This window comes from Geotrypetes seraphini, chromosome 8 (genome assembly GCF_902459505.1).
Source record: "Geotrypetes seraphini chromosome 8, aGeoSer1.1, whole genome shotgun sequence".
NCBI classification, from domain to species: domain Eukaryota; kingdom Metazoa; phylum Chordata; class Amphibia; order Gymnophiona; family Dermophiidae; genus Geotrypetes; species Geotrypetes seraphini.
Genome location: NC_047091.1, coordinates 145,791,626 through 145,814,499, shown reverse-complemented (window position 1 = coordinate 145,814,499; position 22,874 = coordinate 145,791,626). Strand labels below are relative to the sequence as shown.

At 39.2% G+C, this 22,874-nt stretch overlaps 1 protein-coding gene across 7 annotated transcripts in view; it reads left to right on the top strand.

Annotated features, from left to right (window-relative positions):
* The window catches only part of PIWIL1 (piwi like RNA-mediated gene silencing 1), a 420,330-nt gene that overhangs the window by 316,944 nt on the left and 80,512 nt on the right, over positions 1-22,874 (top strand). For 6 of the 7 annotated variants that reach the window (XM_033957205.1, XM_033957206.1, XM_033957201.1 and 3 more), the window contains exons 16-17: positions 627-730; positions 18,319-18,389. In XM_033957205.1, the coding sequence (XP_033813096.1) occupies positions 627-730; positions 18,319-18,389 (175 nt within the window). The remainder of the gene's footprint in view (positions 1-626; positions 731-18,318; positions 18,390-22,874) is intronic. The other variant, XM_033957208.1, reaches the window with a different exon arrangement.

Below are 22,874 nucleotides of genomic sequence, written 5' to 3'. Positions count from 1 at the left end.
AAGGAACCTATCATCTCAGAAATAGACTAGAATGGTTTGAATGTTAAGTAGATATGTCATCTCCTGACCTCTTAAGGGTGAGTGGGCGGTGGGGAGGGAGTTAGTTTTATTTTAGGATGTGCTGGGATTTGAACATATTTGTGATTTGTATATTGGATGATTAGGTTTGTATTGCAAAATTAATTCAATAAAGAATATTTTAATAAATAAATAAATAAAGAGGTAGGAAAGTGGTAAGACCCATAAGTTGCAAGGTTATGGGACTTCTATTGCTGATGTTTACATTTCTTAATCCTACTGTGTAAATCAAAGAATCTTTTTCACACTATAAATTTGTGTTTGTAGTTTGTGTATATCAATTCTAATTGTCTTGGAAGTCACTTTTGATTTAAAGATGCTTATAAAAGTTGAGGGATAGAAGTTGGGTTAATGTCTGTGTTTTGCTTGATAGATCTTTGTTGACTGAGTTTCTAAATGAGCTAAATTTACAAACATTGCACTTGTGGCTATTTATCTAGTTTGCATGGAAATGCTTTTTAATAAGATAACCAACATTTTTTTTATTTTTTTTTTTACAAAAAGCTAAAGAAAACATAATTTTTATAAATGTTTTAAATTCTTTCTAGCTAAAACAAGTTATGATTGTTGGGATTGATTGTTTTCATGATAACACAGCTGGACGACGATCTATTGCAGGATTTGTTGCAAGCCTTAATGAAGGAATGACTCGGTAAGAGATTAACTTTAGTAAATTCTATTTTGTTAAAAGGATAGATAAAATAGTCAAAGCAGTAATGGCAAATTAATAAGAGAATTTGTGTAGAATGAAATAAAATTGAAAAAAAACCTTTATAAAACAAGACTACAAATAATGAGCAGAAATAAGAAAAGTAAACTAGCAATTACCAACAATCTAATATACTGTCCAAACATTCTATCTTTCAACCTCATTGCCACATCTCTTAATACTCTCACATTGGAAAAAGCAAGGGGGGGCGTGGCTTGGAGCGCGCAAAATGGTCGCATAACCGCGGAGCTCCTTGAACCCAGACAACTAACTGATAGGAAAAGTTGTTTTGAATCGCGCACCCGCGTTACAAATCAATAAAATTAGCTTCGGAAATGGCAACAACAAGGCAGGGGAAGTCGGAGAAGCTGTGCACTTCCGGTGTTTCGGCGAAAAGATCGAAAGTTACTCCGGTGTCGCCCTCAAGTGTGCCGATCCCGCTGGAAACTGAGGAATACTCAGACAAAGCAGACATTATGGCTGAGCTGTTTAAAATTAAATTAATGCTGTCTGACAACGCTGGAAAGATTTCGGAGGTCAAAGAGGAAGTGCTAAGTCTGAAACAGGAGATTCAGACTGAAAGGCAGAGGATGTCTGCGATTGAAGAGAGAGTCGAACTGCTGGAAGCTGTTACACAAAACTGTGAAAGTGAAAGACAGAATGTAGAAAGCTTGAAAAATCAGCTGATAGATTTGGAGAATCAGGGAAAAAGAAAGAACATAAGAGTGCTTGGTCTGGCTGAACATCTTGAAGGGGGAGATACTATACAGTTCTTAGAGAACTTGTTACCTAAACTGTTACAGTTAAACTCCAAGTGGCCGTTGGAAATAGAACGGGCACATAGAATCCCTTCAAAAAGACCAGTGAATCAGAATGGCCCCAGACCCTTGATTTTTAAAGTTTTAAGATACCAGCAGGCTTTAGAAATCTTAAAAGTAGCAAAAGCGAATAAAAATTTAAATTATAAAGGGTCTAAATTGTTGTTGGTCCCAGACTTTGCAAAACACATTGCAAACATCAGAAAGCAGTTTCTTATGCTGAAGCAGCAGTTGAAAGAAAAAGGTTACATGTACGGCTTGTACTATCCATCTACCATGAGAGTGTCTACTGGCAATAAGTCCTGGTATTTTCAAGACCCTGCAAAACTTAAAGAGTTTTTATCACAAGAGGAACTGATGTCTATATGAAGGAAAATTGATTAAAGGAAAAAGAGAAAATGGAGAAGACTCATTTTGAAGAGAAGGGGGGAAAAAAAGGGAAGAAAGAAGGAAAAAACAGAAGAAGTGGATTGATATTGGACCAAGTTATTTTTACTGCATTTTATTACATTTGAAGATCTTTTGACTAAGTTTTTAATATTTTGAATGTACTGATACATTCTTAATTTAATAAGAAATTAATTTATTTATGAGTTATTATAAATATAATATATATATTTACCCAACTACTAATTACTAACTATTATGAATAATAATATTTGATTAATATAAGGAAATAAATATAGGATACTGAATATTTCAAAAAGGGATTATTAATAAAATAGGAAATAATTTTAGAATTTTATTAATAAATATGAAAATATATAATTTATTCAAATATTTATTTATATTGAATATATTATGAATGATTTTTACATGAGAATGTTTAAAATAAATTGGTTAGATGCTGGTATAAATAATATATCAACTATGAATTAATATATTTAAATTAATAATGAATATTTAATATACATGGAATTATAGTTAAATTTGAAAATGTTAACATAATATTAAGATGGGACATATATTACTTTCAATAGAGGATATGTTTATAATTTTTTATGAATTAATTAAATATGAATCTTAATATAATTATATATTTCACCTAGATACTAATTGATATGAAATACAAAAATTATTAAATAAAGGGTTAAGTCTGGGAATTGGGATTTTTAAAGAAGAGATAATTAATGAGGTCAAGAATTTTAAGATACTAATTATTTATGTGAATAATTTATATGAATGAAAATTTATATGAATAAATTATTTATATGAATAATTTATATGAATATTTATATTGAATTCATATAGATAATTTTATGTAATTTGCTGAAACGAAATATCAATATTAATGTCAATAATTATTAATTGAATGATTGAATATATATAGATATAAATAATTAAATAATTACATATGTGGGGGAAAAGAATAGCTGAATTTTTTGAGATATGTTAATTCAATATAGAGGGATATTAGTTGCCTGGGGGAGGGGGTTTAGGGTCTGCTATACCAATGTGTGTTCCAGGTCAGACAATGATTATGGGGGGGAGGGGAGGGAGAATAGAGGGAGGGAGGAGGGTTCAGAGGAATACTATATTTATGAGGAATGAAAATAGGAAAAACGTAAAATTTGAATTCTTTCTTTATAATTTTATTTTCAGGGGGGGAAGGGATGGGGGATTGGATGAAGGAAATATATTTAATTAATGTGCTGAGGTCTGGTCATCTTTATTATTATAGAAGTATTTGCCAAAATTTTATTATAAAATAGATGGATATAAAAATTTATTCTATTAATGTCAATGGTTTAAATCATCCTATTAAGAGAAAGAAAGTACTAACGTTCCTTAAAAAGCAAAATGCGGACATATATTTTATTCAAGAGACGCACCTTTCAGAGATTGAATCTAAGAAGTTATCTGGGGGTTGGATTTCTAAATGTTTCTTTGCATCTGCAGTGGGGAAAAAAGCTGGGGTTGCTGTCCTGATAAATAGGAAGTGCAATGCTGATTTCAAATTAATAAACTATGATCCTTTAGGAAGATGGGTGCATATCAAAATGGTTCTGGGAAATACAACCCTGGATTTATTCAATTTATTTGCTCCTAATTTGAATCAAATGGAGTTTTTCAAACAAGTTCAACAATTACTGTTACCACTGGCTGCTTCTAATTTAGTCGTAGCAGGGGATTTCAATGCTGTAAAGGATCCGATTTTGGATAAGAAACCAAGTAGAATTATGAAATCGTTAGGTTTAAATAATTTGGTTCAATCTTGTAATTTAATTGATATATGGCGTATTCTTCATTTTAATGATCAGGAATTCTCTTTTTGTTCTCAGGTCCACAAATCTTTCTCACGAATTGATTATATATTCGTGTCTAATAATATAGCCCAGCGAGTGATGAATGCAGTTATTGATCCCATTGTAATTTCAGACCATGCTGGTGTGTGGATTGACTTTCAGAATAATGATATAGTACATTTCAATCCAATTTGGAGATTTGATAATGCTTTACTTGCGGATTCGAACTTTCTGGAAGATTTTAAATTAAAGATGAATGAATTTTTTCAAATTAATAATTCGGACAATATTAATGCTGAGATTTTGTGGGACGCATTTAAAGCAACAATAAGAGGGAATATTATTTCATATTCAGCATTTATCAAAAAACAACTTAAAAAACTATGTTGATTTGGAAAAACAAATTAAAGTATTAGAAAATAAATTAATTAAGAACTGGGAACATAATACATTACAAAGTTTATTAAAAATAAAAGCAAAATATAATGAGATTTCTTCTCAATTTGTGAGGAAAGATATCTTCTATAAGCAAGTTCAGTACTATGGTAATTCAAACAAAGCTGGAAGATTATTAGCTAATTTTCTTAAAGCAAAAAAAAGGAAATCTAAGATTATTGCAATTAAAGATACACAAGGCAATACACACACTAACACCAAAGATATTTTAATACAATTTCTTGATTTTTATAAAGATTTATATTCTTCTGAATCTTATGAAAATAAAGAACAAGAGGGATTAAATTTTTTAAACTCATTTATTGGACTAAATGTTCCGGATCATATAAAACGAAGTTTAGAAGATCTTTAAAAGAAATAGAATCAGCATTGAAATCTCTTAGAGTTGGATCCGCTCCGGGTGGTGATGGCTATACTGTTGAATTCTATAAAACATTTCAAAATATTATCTTACCATACTTATTAAATTTGTATCAATACCAAATAAATAATGGGACTATATCAGGTACTATGGCTGATTCGGTAATTATTGTCTTACCAAAACCAAACAGGGATCCTACCTTGGTTTCAAACTACAGGCCTATATCTTTATTAAATGTAGATGGTAAGTTGATTGCTAAAGTTTTAGCAATAAGATTGGCAAAAGCTCTTCCTTTTATTATTGATGTACACCAAACAGGATTTATTGCTAAAAGACACTCATCAAATAATACTAGATTAGCATTTCACTCTTTAAATTTAGCGAAAAATATGAATGATCCAGCTTTTATGGTATCTTTAGATACAGAAAAAGCATTTGATAGAGTGGAATGGAGTTATATGTATCAAGCTCTGGAATGGTTTGGAATAGGCCCCGGTTTTATTAAAATGATTCAGACTTTGTATAGCTCTCCTGGTGCAAGATTATATATTAATAACAATTTATCAGATAGATTTAACTTGCTTAGGGGAGTTAGACAAGGATGTCCTTTATCCCCCTTACTTTTTGATATTGTTTTAGAACCCTTATTAATTGCAATTAATCAAACTAAGGAGATAAAGGGAATCCCATTTTCTTACTGGGAATTTAAACTTTCTGCATATGCAGATGATATATTATTATATTTAAGAGAACCGGGGAAGACTGTTCCAAGTTTACTTAATCTTCTAGAGAAATTTGGGAAATTTTCTGGATATAAAATTAATTGGAATAAATCGGAAATTCTTCCAATTAATGTTCACTGTACCAAAGGATTTTTTGATTCATATTCATTTATTTGGAAAGAAGATGGGTTAAAATATTTAGGAATTATTATCAAAAATACAATTGAAGATACAGTCAAAGAAAATGAAAAACTTTTATTAAAAAAATAACAGAAATGTGCAATGGAATCCTTTACATCTTTCTTGGTGGGGAAGAGTTCAAACAATTAAAATGATGATGTTGCCTGTGGTTTGTTATCAAATGAGTATGATACCAATATTTTTTCAGGGGTCATTCTATAAAAAGTTAAACAATATTCTTACAAAATTTGTTTGGTTTGGGAAAAGACCCAGAATTGCTTTAGTATCTTTACAAAGACCAATTGTGGAGGGAGGGGTAAATTTTCCAAATTTTTATAGGTACCATATTCTAAGACAGGTTATGTATTGGATCCTCCCAGATCTCATGGAGAATGTATCAGATTGGCTATATCTAGAATGGCGGCTCCTGTTCCCATTACATTTAGAACATCTAATTAGTATAAAAATGCTTAGACGATATAAGGATAACAGAATTCTATTGGATACTTGGAAGACATTAAGATATATTAGTAATCTATCACCAGAACCAATTGCTAAATCATTAAATCAATCAATTTGGGTAAACTCCAGGATCAAGATTGGCGGATACAAAATCGTCTGGAAACAATGGATAATTGCAGGTATACGAACATTGAATGATGTTATTTCAGAAGGATCAATGCTTAGTTTTTCACAATTGCAACATAAATTTGGATTAAATAAAACACATTATTTTAAATGGATGCAATTGAAGCAAGCTATTCAGGCAGGGTTCCCTGAATGGAAAGATCTTAATACTCAATATAGTATGCAGGTTCTATGTTTCCAGGCGGATTTTTTGGGTCACCAAGCCACAAAATGGCATAAATTGTTAAATGGATTTTTAAATAAAAAAAGAAAACTGGACTTAGGGATATTTGGAGTATTGAGATTGGTCAGACAATTTCTGAGTCTCAATGGCCATGATTTTGGTCCTGGAGATTAAGATCTACAAAGTCAGCATCTATGAGTCAAACTTGGATGTTTTTGTTACATAGAGCTTTATGGATCCCTACGCGCTTACAAAAGATAGATAGTACTAGATCTAATAGATGCTGGCATTGCAGAGTAGAAGTTGGGACATTAGACTCAAAATTGGAAGGATTATCCAAATTAAACTATACATTTTGGTGGAATTCAGTCTGTCATATATACAAAATGGAAAAAACAATAGCATTACAACAGGGAAATATTTAAAATTTTAAGAAAATTTGGGAACCATTGACTCGTTATTCCAATGATCAGATTTCATAGCACATTAGTAATAGTTATATTAGAATGGGGAGGGAAATGTATATTATATGGAATTAAGAAATGGAACAAAGGGGAGGGTTATTTTTTATGTGATAAGATGAATTATTTGTAATTATAATTTTTCATGTATTAATTGAAGATTTATGTACAATTCAAATATTGTAAGAATGAAAAATTTATAAATAAAAATAAGGAAAAAGCAAGGTTTTCAACTTTCATATGAAGTCATGCTCCTTTGTTCATCCTTCATGCGCATTCTGATTGTGCATCCTATTTAGATGCCATGGGTCATCTGTGACAAAGGCAGAGCAGGTTTTTTTGTGGTATAGTCCGCATATATGGCCAGGAGGACACACTTTGCATATAACCAAAAGAGGTTTATTTAACCACCAGCCTGTTGTTTTTAACAGGTTCAGGTTACAATAATACTTTTCAGTTAACAGAAGATAAAGTAAAATTCTTTATCATCTCTCCAGACCGGCACAGAAACTGATGGAGACTGAGACACAAACTTTTGACTGTAGTATAAGTGGGCTGTGCAGTTCCAAGTACAATCAGTCTGCTCTCAGTCTCCAACAGGTTAGAGAGTTGCTTGGGGACAGAAATTCCACCCATTCCTGCCAAAATCCCACCCGTCCCCATGAGGAATCCCTCCATCCCCACTCATCTCCGTGAGGAATCCTCCGTCCCTGCCCGTCCCTATAAACTTCAGAAATAGTTATTTTATTTAATTATGCTACTGAATTAAAGACTCTGGTAGAGACCCATTTACAAATAAGCAAAGACACTTTATTAATTTGGAAATTTTTTTTTTTTTTATAATTCTTTATTCATTTTCATATTTTACATGAAGTGTACAAAATATTGAGTTACAACTAATGAATACACAATATCACTTTTATATCTATTGCATAATATTCTGAACAAATTTTTTTTATCCCCTCTCCCACCCCCCACCCTTCAAGTACTTTCCAATCACCTTATACATATTGTATACCATATTATAACATGTTATGTAAAATTATTTTCACTACCCCCCTCCATGTGTGCCATAAAGAAGACAAGAAAAAGAAGAAAAGAAGAAGATAAATCCTATTATTCATTCAGTACAATACTTTGTCAATGGACCCCATATTTTTATAAATTTAGGATATGTCCCTCTTTGTATTACTATTACTCTTTCCATTTTGAATATATGACAAATTGTATTCCACCAAAATGTATAATTAAGGTTACTATGATTCTTCCAGTTATTGGTTATATGCTGAATGGCAACCCCTGTCATGACTAGTAAAAGCTTGTTATTTTCTGGTGAAATTTGACTTTTTTTCTCATCATCATTCCAAATAACACTGTATCATATGATATTGCTACATGATTTTCCATCAATTTATTAATTTGTGGCCAAATTGCATTCCAAAAACTTTTGATGTAGGGACAATGATATAGTAAATGATCCAACGTCCCAGGTTCCAGATTACAGTGCCAGCATTTATTGGACTTAGAACTATCTAATTTTTGCAAACGTGTAGGGGTCCAAAAAGCTCTATGTAATAAAAAGAACCAAGTTTGTCTCATAGATGCTGACACTGTACATCTCATTCTCCAAGACCAAATTAGTGGCCATTGAGATGCAGTAATTTGATGCTTAATCTCAATGCTCCAAATGTCTCTTAGACCATTTTTTGGTTTTTTATTTAAATATCCAGATATTAATTTATACCACAATGCGGCTTGATGCCCTAAGAAGTCTGCTTGGAAGCATAAGAACTCTAAACTATATTGATTATTCAATGTTTTCCATTCAGGGAACCCAACCTGAATGGCCTGCTTCAATTGCAACCATTTAAAACTTTGTTTTTTACTAAGACCAAATCTATGTTGCAATTGTGAAAATTCCAGCAGTTTACCTTCCGAAATAACATCATTCAGAGATCTAATGCCTGCAATAATCCATTCCTTCCAAAGGATTTGAGCTCCGCCAATTTTAATCTTGGAGTTTATCCATAAAGACTGATTAGTTGACTTGTTTATTGGGACAGGTGTTAATTTACTAATAAACCTCAACGTTTTCCAAGTATCCATTAATATCTTATTTTCTCTGTATCTTCTAGGCATGTTGATACTTGGAAGATGAACTAAATTTAGGGGAAACATAAGGCGCCATTCCAAATATAACCAATCCGGTGCATTATCTATCAGTTCTGGGAGGATCCAATACATACCCTGACGTAAAATATAGGCTTGATGGTACCTATAAAAATTTGGAAAATTTACCCCTCCCTCCTTAATTGATTTTTGCAAAGATACCAAAGCTATTCTATGCGTTTTACCAAGCCAAAGAAATTTTGTTAAAATGCTATTAAGCTTTTTATAAAAGGACCCCTGAAAATAAATAGGTATCATACTCATTTGGTAGCAAACTACAGGCAAGATCATCATTTTAATAGTTTGAACTCTCCCCCACCAAGAAAGATGTAACGGATTCCATTGCTCACATAACTCTGTAACTCTTTTCAATACAAATTTTTCATTTTCTTTTACTGTATCTTCAATTGTATTTTTAACTTGAATGCCAAGATATTTAAATCCTTCTTCTTTCCATATGAACGGAAAAGCGTCAAATAATCCTTTTACACAATGAACATTTAAAGGTATAAGTTCAGACTTACTCCAATTAATTTTATAACCTGAAAATTTGCCAAACATATCAATTAATTCCAATAGACAAGATAAGGTAGACTCTGGATTCCTCAAATAAAGTAAAATATCATCCGCATAAGCCGAAATTTTATTTTCCATATCAGAATATGGAATACCCTGTATCCCCCTTGCTTGCTGTATTGCTAACAATAAGGGTTCTAATACAACATCAAATAACAAAGGAGATAAAGGACAACCTTGTCTAACTCCCCTCTGCAATTGAAAACCATCAGATATCATATTATTAATATTTAATCTTGCAATCGGGAAGCTATACAATGTTTTTACCATTTGTATAAATCCAGAACCTATACCAAACCATTCTAAAGCCTGATACATAAATTTCCATTCTATCCTATCAAACGCTTTTTCTGCATCCAAGGAAACTGTAAAAGCCGGTTCATCCATTTTTTTTGATAAATTTAACATGTGAAACAATAATCTAGAGTTATTAGAGGAATGTCTTTTAGCAACGAAACCCGTCTGATGGCGTGTCTATAATATGTGGGAGAGCTTTGGCTAATCTCAAAGCCAAAATTTTCGCCAAAAGTTTATTATCCACATTTATTAAAGATATAGGCCTGTAGTCTGAAACCAAAGTAGGATCTTTATTTGGCTTAGGCAAAACAATTACTATTGATTCAGCCATAGTGCCTTTAATATCACCTTTTATAAGTTGTGTCTGATATAAATTTAGTAAATATGGGGAAAGGACATTTTGAAATGTTTTATAAAATTCTACTGTATAACCATCACCACCTGGAGCGGATCCAACTAATTCTTTTAATGATATAGGTTCATCTAAACTCCGTTTTATATGATCAGGAACCTTAGGTCCAATAATTAAATCTAAAAAATTTTTACCATCTTTTTGCCTCTCCAAATAAGGCTCGGAAGAATACAGGTCCTTATAAAATTTTAGAAATTGCTTTAAAATTATATCCGTTTGATTAGTTATTATATCATTATCATCTTTTATCCCATTAATGTTAGTTCTTCTTTTTTTTGCTTTAAGATAATTTGCCAATAATCTTCCCGTCTTATTAGAATTTCCATAATACATTGTCTGTTTGGAAAACAAGTCTCTTCTTATCATTTTTGAAGCTAATTCGTTATATTTACCTTTTGCTTTCAAAAGAGCTTGTAATACATCATGTTCCCATTTGCTTACCAATTTAGTTTCTAGTATTTTAATTTCTTTTTCTAACTCTATATACTGTTTTTTAATCTGTTTCCTAACAAAAGCCGAATATGATATAATATGACCTCTCATAGTCGCTTTAAAAGCGTCCCATACATTTTCAATAGATGTATCTTCCACTAAATTAATTTGAAAGAAATCACTAATTTGTGTTTTAAAATTTTCCAAAAATTTTTCATCCACAAGCAATGCATTATCAAATCTCCAAAGAGGTCTTCTATTTTCTAATTGATCTAATTGTAAATCTATCCATACTCCCGCATGATCCGAAATGATAATGGGATCACTGGAAGCCTTAATCACTTGCTGCACCTTATGTGATGAAATAAAAATATAATCTATTCTTGAAAATGATTTATGAACCTATGAACAAAATGAAAATTCCTGATCATTAAAATGAAGAATACGCCATATATCTTTCAAATCACATGATTGAACCAAATTATCTAAACCTAAAGATTTTATACTTTTACCTGGTTTTTTATCCATTAATGGATCCATTACAGCATTAAAATCTCCAGCCACCACTAAATTAGAAGCAGCCAGTGGTAACAACATACTCTGCAATTTTTTAAAGAATTCTGATTGATTCGAATTAGGGGCATATATATTGAACAACGTCAGGGCATTATTTCCCATACTTATATCAACATGTAGCTATCTTCCATGTGGGTCCGAATTTACTATCTTAAAATTGGCCATACACTTTTTATTTATAAGAACTGCTACTCCTGCTTTTTTACCCTCTGCTGGAGCAAAAAAACATTCTTTCACCCACCCACCCGTTAGTTTCTGTGATTCCTTTATATTAAGATGGGTCTCCTGCAGACAATAAACATCCGCGTTTTGCTTCTTTAAAAATGATAATACCTTTTTCCTTTTGATTACATGATTCAGGCCATTGACATTAATAGAAATATCTTAAAAGACATAATATATTTTATACTCCTTATCATAATCTTCCTCTTCCCTTCTTCCATAACTAAGATCTAAAAAACTTCTCCCCATGGCACACATTCTTACCTCCAAATTACCCAATCCCTTATTAATCTTTTCCTTAATCATCCTAGTAATATCTTTAATACCCACCTTCTTCCCACCCCTCCCTCCCCAATATAATGACTGCTTAAGGACACACACTGGACAGTAATCCCAACTTCCCCCCTCCCCCCCCAGGCAACCAATATTTATTAATAACCCCTTTATCCTTTATTGAGACAAACTCACTACCTCTCCACAATATATCTAATTATATCTCTCTTCTAATCATAAAACCTTTTTTCTTTTTTTTTCTATTTTAAAGTAATTAATTTCTCTATCTATTATTTAACCTTTAGTCACATAACCATATTTATTTCCTAACATTCCATTAATGCATTTTTATCATTTCACCAATCTCTAATTCATTCCCCCAACATTTTATTTCATTCAAGAAAATTCTATCAGTCATATATTTAATAAAAAGTATCATTTTCCTATATCTTATATTATCTAATCCATCTTCTCCTATCCTCCTTTAAATATCCAACAACAAATATCCATCTCTTCATATATTTCTGTTTAAAAAAAAAAACCTTCAATTTTATAAGTTTTTATCCTCTATTTGTATTTAAACATTTGTATTTCATTTTCAAAATAATTTCCCCCCCCCCTTTTTATATTTCCTCTTCTCCAAATTAAATCCAATCTTTTTAAAACTATATTATCACAACATCAATCTTTACATTCCTTCAGCTACCAATAAATTCTTATGTATCTTTCTTTTATATTATTCATTTTCCTTTCCTTTACTTGCATTTAAATATCATATAACTTGTCCTTTCTATCAGTCCATTCTGCAATCTTTTCCTTATTGTCCTTTCATTCTTTACTTTCTCCTTTTCTGACTTATTAAATAAACTGAACTTTCATATTTATTTCTTATCTCCATCCATCCACTCTTAAAGACTTTTGACTGCCAATTGTCATTCATTTTTATTTTTTTTTTATAATATCCTTTTAGTCTATCAGTCCTGCTTTCTTCTTCTTCACATCTATTTATTTTCTTATTCAGTCTTCACTTTTTCTTTTGTGTTAATTTGTCCAGTCCTTTAATCCTTCTTGTTCATTCTTTACTCCAACCATCCATCTTTCAGTCTCCTAAAAGTTCAGTATAATAACTTCACTTTAATGTCTTTCCAGTCTATCCTTCTTTCTTCTTTACATTCTTTTATTTTCTTTTTCACTTGTCCATTTTTATTTCCTGTTCTTTGTTGCATATTCTTCTTTTTCCAACAAACTAAAGTCCCATAGTTCTTTATATTTAATTTTTTGTTCAATATCCACCAATCCAGTCTTAGTATTTATCCCTTCATTTCAACACCCATTGTGCTAAAATGACATAGGTTCTGATTTTGAAAGAAAGGTCTTTAGTTTTTCCGGATCAACAAAATACAAAGATTTATCCCCACAAGATACCCTCATTTTTGCTGGATAATATAACCCATACTTATATCCTTTTTCCTTTAATTGAGATCTCAGCTCAAGGAATTTCTTCCTAATATTTGCTGTATTTTTAGCAAAGTCTGGTAAAAACCATATTTTGGATCCTTTATAGTTTAAGTTTTTATCTTTTTTGACAGCATTTAAAATTTCTATTGCTTGCTGGTATCTTAACATCTTGAATATTAATGGTCTTGGTCTCCCTTGATTTTCCAGACTCTTTATTGGAATCCTGTGCGCCCGTTCTATTTCCAAAGGCTGTTTGAAATCCAACTGCAATAATCTAGGAATTAAATTTTCTAAAAACTGTATTGCATTTTTCCCTTCCAAATTTTCCTTTATTCCAAAAAGTTTTATATTCTTTATTCTTCCACGGTTTTCGTAATCTTCCAGCTGACTTTTCAATTGAATTATTTCCAAACTGTCATTTTTGCATCTTTTTCCTTCACATTCTAAGCTCTCCATTTTAACTTCTAACTCTGTTGTTCTTTTATTAGCTACTTCCATTTGTCTGTGTATATTCAGGATTTCTTCCTTCAGTTCTGCCATATTACTCACAGTCTCTGTCAGCATTTGTTTGATTTGCCTCAGTTCCCCCATAACTTCAGCTTTGCTTAACTCCTCTGATACATCAGCAGGAAGCGGAACCTTACTCGGGGTAATTTGATCCTGCTTCTGCCTTTTCACAGCCCCTCCGGTTTCACTCTTACTCTGTCGGGTGCTCGCCATGCTCCCGCTGTCCTCTCCGATGTTTTCAGCCGAAAACAGTTTAAAAGGAAATCTTTATTTATTCAATGGTTGCCCAGGTAAGAGGAGCGCTGCGATCACACGACCATTTTGTGTGCAAGCTAAGCCACGCTTAATTTGGAAATATTAATTGGGAAGAATACATACTTTGTAAACAGGTTTCTACCAGAGCCTCTAATCTAATATAATAAAACGCTAGGCCGCACATGCGCACTTCCTATGTGTGCGCCGGTTTTCCGTGAGCTGTAGCGACACATAGGAAGTGCGCATGCGCGGCTTACAGTCTGGAGCGGTGAGCGGTGGCTACTCTCACGATCCCCGCCTGCGTTTATTGCTCTTGACGTCGCCGCGATGTAGGGACCCGCAGGTAGGACTGCGCATGCCCCTACAGTACTCTCTCCGCTCTATCTCTTCCTCCCCCCTCCCGAGGCAGATGTCGACTGCGGCGGCCCGAGTTGGATGTCGGCGGTGGCTGCAGGCCGCGGCAGCCAAACCCGGAAAGCATTTTAACATAAGTAGGAAGGAAGGTATAGGGGGAGGAAAATACTGCACAGTGAAGTGGGGTGGGAGAGAAATGCTGCAACACATGAAAATGGAGGGGCAGAAAAGGGGTTGATGGACAGGGGAAGAGGTGCTGATGAACAGGGAGGGAGGGCAGAAAAATGAAGACAGGCCTACTGCTGGACAGATGATGGACAGGGGGAGGTAAAACAAAGGGAGAAGGGCTTCTGCTGGATAAGGTGAGCAGTGATGGGGTGGTGAAGGACACAGGGGAGGTAAAAGGAAGGGAGAATGGACAGGGGAAGCAGGCAAGGGGTGGTAGTGGACAGCCAAGGAAAAAAAAAAAAAAAGACAGAAATACAGAAAGCGGCTAAGGAGAGAGAAAAAAAAATAAAGACAGACACACATATTCTAGCACCCGTTAATGTAACGGGCTATAAGACTAGTGTAAATATAAATACTCAGCTGATGAGAACCCCCAAGCTGTCAGCTGAGGACTTCCTTTGCAGTTGGCCGGGTCCCTTTTGCCAAGTTTGGCAGGCAGCAGTAGCGTCCCTGAGTCACAGATGCTGGCACCTCAGTGGCTCATGGATGTTGCCAGCGACTGCTTTGCTTGGTGGAGGGGAGTTCTGGCTGTCTCTAGAGGAGGTCCTCTGCTGGCGGTGCTTGGGGATCCCCACCAGCCACAGCAAGGGTCAGAAAGTACTTCAACACTGTAGAAATAAAACCAGAAATGCATTTCCTTTTCTTTTGAACACAATACAAAAACATCTGCTATATACATTTCTCAAAGCTAACATATTTTAGTCAATAAATTCCGTTTTTTACCTTTGCTGTCTGGAGACTTATTTTTCCATAAAGTTTGTCCCAGTTTCTTTTTTCCGCTTTCCCATCTTCTATAAATTCTTCTGTTGCTGTCCATTGGTTCCCCCTACCATGGTCCAGCATTTATCTCCCTCTCATCCCCAGGACCAGGTGCAGCATCTTTCGCCCCTGCCCACCAGCCCCATGCCTAACATTTCTCCTTCTATCACCCCTCTCCAGCACCATGCCACATCTCCCCCTCCATTTCCTTCACCACTATGTCCAACATTCCTCCCTCTTGCATCCATTTCAATCTGTCCCACTGTTCCCTTTCCACCACAATATTTCTCCCTCTCATCTTTCTCTTTCCTCTCATCTGTACCTCACTCCCTCCCTATAACCAAAAATTCTCCTTTCTTCCATTCCCTGTGTACACGACTATCTCTCTTTTCCTCTCACTGACACACCCACACCAAATTCTTCCTTTCCATTCCCTCCCCCACCTCAATATCTTTCCCTCCCTTCCTCCATCCTCTTTCCCAAGTTCATGCCTTGTGTCCAAAAACGCACTCCCTCCCCCCTTTTGTGTCCCGTGTTTGCCTCCCACGTTCGACCCCCCCCCCCTTCTGTCCTGCATTTTCTTCCCACGTTCGTGCCCAGCCCTCATTTTCCAGCAAATTACCTTTCAGCAACTTTCTCTGAGAGGTAGCTCGAGCCGCGAGGCTCATCTTCTATTTCCTGTAGCAGGTAGCTACCTGGAAGTCTTCCCCGTGGTCCGCACTGATGTCGGATGGAAGGCTTTGCGTCAAGTCACGTGCAGCATGCAGGGCTCGCTGCCCTACATGCTGGCACGTAACTGACACAAAGCCCTCCTTCTGACGTCAGCGCTGACATCGGGGAAGACTTCCGGTCGGCTATGTATGCTGCTGCAGGGCAGGTAGGAAAAGAAGATGAGCCTCGCAAGTTGCTTCCAACCCCTGGGATCCCCGAGACCACGAGGGGGGTCCCCATGAGTTCCCCGTGACCCGAAGGGGCGTCCCTATGGCATCCCCGCGACCGGAAGTGGGAACCCACGGGATTCTCATTGTCCCCGTTCCGTTGCATCTCTCTACAACAGGTGGATGTGGTAAGCCTGTGAAGTCTTCCCTGGTTTAGTGTAGCGCTGTTGAATATTGTTTAAATTGGCCATCTTGTCTCTGTCTGTGGTTCCGGATTGATCTTGGGGGACCCTTTCAGGGGTCCATCTAATCTCAGGGGTACCACACTTGAGAGGCCGAGCCCTCCCCCCATTTCCCCCACATCAACAATTTTTTTCTATAGAGGTACCTCAACTCTAAGTCTTGCCACTGATACCAGCAAGGCATATAACTTTGAGAGCCAGTGGGGTCTGTTCAATTGTCCTTTAAAATTATATTGAAGAAAAAAAAAGCCTGAGGCAGTGCCAGTCTAAAGGGAAGCCTTCAATTAAGGTAAATTGCATTTAATTGCTAACTGGTACTTTTGTGTTTTCTCTAGGAGCGGTTTTCGCAATGAGCAGTTTTAAAGGGAAAAAGCGCTCATTGCACTCAAGGTGCACGGTTGATGCAAAGGGGAATTCTCGTCGGCTTCGGGTGCCAGCAAGCAAGGTTCCCCTTTGTGCGTGCACCTCAAGTCGGCAGCAGGCAGTGGGGAAGCCCGGGCTTCCCCTACAGCCCACACAGGGATTTCCCCAGCTACCAACAGTTAGGGAAAGGAGGTTTCTCTTGTTTCCAATAGTGCTATGGGCTCCCTTTTCACAGCTCCCGGCTTGTCTGCTTTAGTGACTGGGTCTAGTCAGGCCTCTGCCACTGCAGGCCTTGGGGGAGATTTTATCAGCAGGGTTTTCACCGGTTTTGTAAGGAAGCTCCACCATCTTGGCTGCAGCCTCAGGTGACTTTCCCTCTGTCTTGGAGAGACAGGAGCAGGTTTCTGCTGGGTCTTCTGCCTTGGCAATGAGTCCTGCTTTGCCGCCAGGGGGTTTACCCGATTTTGTTTTGACCATATACAAAGCATACTTGCAGGTGGCCGGGAGCCTGTTTCTTCCCCCGGGGGTCTCTGGTTTTTCAGGGGGGGTGAGGGCTTTTGCCTTCTGCGTCTACCCCCGTTCGGCCCCCTCTCAGCATCAGCTCCGGCACAGGCCCCACCATCTACGTCCAAGCGGCCATGGGACAAGGATTTTTTGTTTGGAGATGTGTTTTCTCCTGATGTCTTGGACCCCTTGTTGGACTCCCAGTATTCTCTGGGTGGGGGGGGGGGGACGGATGCCATTGGGCTGTGCTTGTTGGAGATGCCGGCTGGCGAGGATGCGTCGGTAGTGAACATTTTTCAGCAGGAGTAGCTACAGGAGCTTATTATTTAGGTTTTGTCCGTTTTACGTTTTGAGGAAGATGCAAACGACTCCCTCGCTTATGGTAGACCCCCTGTTTCGGGGGATCCGCTCAGCCTCCTACTCTTTTCCTAGGCACCAGGATATTCGGGTTATAGTGCTCGTGTAATGGAAGGCGCCAGAAATGCCTTTTCGTTTTGCACGGTCTACGACTCGACTCTATCCTATCCCTTTGGGGATATGGATACCTTGAAGTCTCCTGTGGTGGACACGGTGATTTTGGCCATCGCACGTCGACATACAGTGCTGGTTGAGGGTGACTTGGCGTTAACGGGACTCTGAGGATCGTAGGCTTGAGTCTCTCCTTAAGCAAAGTTTTGACGTGGCTGCCCTTGCGGTCCAGGCTGCGATGTGTGGCGGTCTGGAATGATCTACCTCTTCCTCTAAGAATAACAACTTCTAAACAAATTTTTCAAAAAAATTAGAAGACTACTATTTCAAACACTTCTGGAATGATGACTTAGTTTTGTCTAATGTAGTTTACTCAGCTTTATTGTGAACCGCGTTAAGCCCTAATTTCTAGTCAAGATGCAGTATACAAGACCAAAGATTAGATTAGATTAAGCTCATATAAAATATAAGTGTCTTATTCATCTGACTTTTATCTATCATAGTTGGTTCTCTCGTTGTGTGGTTCAAGATCGTGGACAAGAGATTGTAGATGGGCTGAAAGTCTGCTTACAAGGTAAAAGGTCAATATATTTATATTTTTCTTCTAAATATGAGAAACATAGTTGAAGATAAAGCCTAGCTTTATATTATCTCAAATTAGCTTTCCCTCTTGTCATAGAAATTTTATTTATGTATAAATTTCTTATTACCACTCATCTACAAATTTAGTCAGCAAAATAAACCTTTAATACATAATTACTTCAGTTAAACAAGAAAAATAGTTATAATGTTTATTTTTATGGAATGTGAAGTCATCATGAGGGCTTTTTGCTAAAGTGTGTTATCCCAGGACAAGCAGGCAGCATATTCTTAACGTATGGGTGACGTCACCGACGGAGCCCCGGTACGGACATTTCTTAAGTAGAAAGTTCTAGTTGGCCGCACCGCGCATGCGCGAGTGCCTTCCCGCCCGACGGAGGAGTGCGTGGTCTCCAGTTTCTTCGTTTCCGCGGAGCGAAGAAGACGCATGTGCTTTCAACGGCCGTTGAAAACTCTCTTTTTGCCTTCCCGCTCGCGCTTTTTGATTCTTTTTTCTTTCGACTTTAATTTCTCTACAAAAAAAAAACCAACCTCGTGTTTTTTCCTTTGTTTTTTCCAGCCGGCCCCAGCGGGGCCTGTTGTAATCATACAAGCCTCCAGGTTTGATTTTGCGGAGGCCGTGTTTCCCTTCATGCCCCCCCAACCGGGCTTCAAGAAGTGCCAGCGGTGTGCACGCCCGATCTCTCTAACTGACCCACACAATTGGTGCCTTCAGTGTTTGGGTCCAGAGCATCGGGCTGACACCTGCACCCGCTGTGCTACCCTTAAGAAACGCACTCTTAAGAACCGGCAAATCCAGCAGAATATCCTCTTCGGCACCGGTTCTGCCATGGATCAGGCACCGACGTCGACGGCACCGCCTAAATCGGCACCGACCACATCGACACCGCCTGATCCCTCCTCGGGGTCGATAGCGCCAGGTAAGCCGGCTAAGAAGCCTTCCACTTCCCTAGAGCGCCCTCCAGTTACAGCGGCGACTCCGGTCCTTCCGGCGTCCCGCCGATCCCGTAAACGCTCCGCTCCGATCTCGGTGAGTGCCTCGTCATCGGCCTCCTCATCGCCGGAGCGTCGAGCAGCACCTATGGTACCGAAGAAAACTAAAACGGTACCGGTGCCCCCATTGGAGGACCGCATCTCGGCCATCCTCCAGGACAAACTACAGGAGCAGCTACAGCAGCAACTCCAACAACTCCTTCCGACCCTACTGGCACCGCTCCTTCCGGTACCAGACCGGCCCGAGCCTCGCACCATTCCACCGGTGTCCACCCCCTCGGTACCGATGAACACCTCCATGCCGGTCTTATCTGCCCAGCCTGAACTTCAGACTTGTACTGCAGAGGATCCCTCCCGGTCCCGGGATCGACACCATTCCTCCCGGGACAGGGATCGACGCCGGTCTTCATCTCCCGGTACCGTATCCATGCGCTCTGGCAAGTCCCTTTCTAAAACCCGCCATACTGAGCCTGCCATCAGGGACCCAGATTTATGGGAGCAATCCCCACTCGGTACCGAGGAGGATGCCTCTTCTACAGATGAGGAACCCTCCATGGCTGATACCACCTCCAAGCCTGAACAATCCTCCTTCACGAAATTCCTTCGGGAGATGTCAGCGGCTCTCTCAATCCCACTTGAGTCCGACTCCTAAGAAGTCCCAGGCTTTTTTAGATGCCTTGGACTTCGACCAACCTCCCAAGGAATTTCTCAAACTGCCCGTACATGATATCCTACGGGAAACATTTTATAAGAATTTGGAGAATCCCCTTACTGTTCCGGGTGCCCCCAGAAAACTGGACAGTTTATACCGGGTCATCCCTATTCCGGGCTTTGATAAACCCCAATTGCCCCATGAGAGCCTCCTCGTTGAGTCTACTCTCAAAAAATCCCAGGGCTCCAGTGTTTATGCCTCCACCCCTCCTGGCAGAGAGGGGAAGACAATGGACAAATTTGGAAAGCGCCTGTACCAGAATGCCATGCTGGCTAACAGGGCCAACAACTACACCTTTCATTTTTCATTTTATATGAAACACCTGGTCCAACAACTTTCTGCTCTGCAAAAATATGTACCTGAGCGTAAGGTCCCGCTCTTCCAACAACAGATTTCCAACCTCCTTCAGCTCAGAAAATTCATGGTGCGCTCGATTTATGATTCCTTCGAGCTCACTTCCCGAGCCTCCGCACTGGCTGTGGCCATGCGGCGCCTAGCCTGGCTGAGGGTGTCTGATCTTGATGTGAACCACCAAGACCGCCTCACCAACGCGCCCTGCCTTGGTGATGAACTTTTTGGAGAGTCTCTAGATTCCACAACACAAAAGCTTTCGGCTCATGAGACCAGATGGGACACCCTCATTAAGCCTAAAAAGAAGACTCCACCTGCACGACCATACAGGCCTCAGTCCTCTTATCAACGTCGATTCTCGGCCAGACCGCTTAATCCTCCTCAGCAGCAATCTCGCCGTCCTCGCCAACAACAGCACGCTCAGGCTCGCTCTCAGTCTCACCAGGCGACCAAGCCTCTCCCTCAGACTAAACCTCCTCAGCCCTTTTGACTCCTTTCTCCAGGGCATAGCCAGTCTCCAACCTTCGATGCCTCTTCCTCAACCTATCGGAGGCCGCCTCACCATCTTTCTCCAACGCTGGGAGGCCATCACATCAGACCTGTGGGTTCTCAACATCATCCGTCACGGATACTCACTAAGGTTCCAGACTCTTCCCTTAGACCATCCTCCCGTAGAGTCTGCTTCTCACTCCTCCCAAACTCCACTCCTCCTCAGGGAGGTCCAATCCCTTCTTCTCCTCAATGCCATCGAAGAAGTTACACCAGACCAAAGAGGTCAGGGATTTTACTCCCGCTACTTCCTGGTACCCAAGAAAACGGGAGACCTTCGTCCTATCCTCGACCTCAGGAACCTCAACAAGTGTTTGGTCAAGGAAAAGTTCAGAATGCTCTCCCTTGCTACACTTTATCCTCTTCTGTCTTAACACGACTGGCTATGTTCCCTGGACCTCAAGGAGGCCTACACTCACATTCCAATCCATCAGGCTTCACGTCGCTACCTCCGATTCCAGATAAAGAATCACCACTATCAGTACAAGGTGCTGCCCTTTGGTCTCGCATCATCACCCAGGGTGTTCACCAAGTGCCTGATTGTGGTAGCGGCTTTTCTCAGGTCCCACAACCTACAGGTGTTCCCCTACTTGGACGATTGGTTGGTGAAAGCAACTACATCTCCACTTGTGCTGCAAGCCACTCATCAAACCATCTCTTTCCTCCATCTCTTGGGGTTCGAGATCAACTACCCCAAGTCGCATCTGCTTCCCACGCAGCGCCTTCAATTCATCGGAGCAGTTCTCGATACCAATCTGATGAGGGTGTTCCTTCCTGCCGACTGGCACCGGACCCTGCTTCACCTCTGTCGGCAGGTGCTCCTCCATCCATCCATTCCTGCTCGACAGATGATGGTCCTTCTGGGCCACATGGCCTCGACAGTCCATGTGATCCCTCTGGCGCGACTCCACCTCAGGATACCTCAATGGACCCTGGCCAACCAATGGTCACAGACCACGGATCCTCTTTCTCATCCCATCTCTGTGACATCGTCTCTTCAGCAATCTCTTCAATGGTGGTTGAACTCCTCAAATCTTTCCAGGGGTCTCCTCTTTCATTTACCCCCTCATTCCATGATCATAACCACAGATGCCTCCCCCTATGCATGGGGAGCTCACATGGGAGATCTATGCATCCAGGGACTCTGGACCCCTCAGGAGCGTCAACATCACATCAATTTCCTGGAGCTCAGAGCCATGTTTTATGCTCTCAAGGCCTTCCAGCACCTTCTCTACCCTCAGGTTCTTCTCCTGTGCACAGACAACCAAGTCGCCATGTACTACATAAACAAGCAGGGCGGCACCGGATCTCGCCTCCTTTGTCAGGAGGCCCTCCGTATCTGGACATGGGCCACGGCCCACAATCTTTACCTCAAGGCTGTCTATATCCAGGGCGAACAGAACTCCCTGGCCGACCATCTCAGCCGCATCCTTCAACCTCACGAGTGGACTCTGGATCCTCCCACTCTCCACTCCATATTTGCTCGCTGGGGCACCCCGCAGGTGGACCTCTTTGCAGCTCCTCACAACCATCAGCTGCCCCAGTTCTGTTCCAGACTCTTCTCTCCGCATCATCTGGCCCCGGATGCATTCCTGCTCGACTGGACGGACCGGTTCCTCTATGCCTTTCCTCCACTGCCTCTAATGTTGCGGACCTTGTTCAAACTCCGCAAGGACAGGGCCACCATGATTCTCATCGCTCCCCGGTGGCCCCGACAGCACTGGTTCTCCCTCCTGCTTCAGCTCAGCTCCAGGGAGCCCATTCCTCTTCCTGTGTTTCCTACTCTACTTACGCAGCGGCATCAGTCTCTACTGCATCCCAATCTGTCTTCACTCCACCTGACGGCTTGGTTTC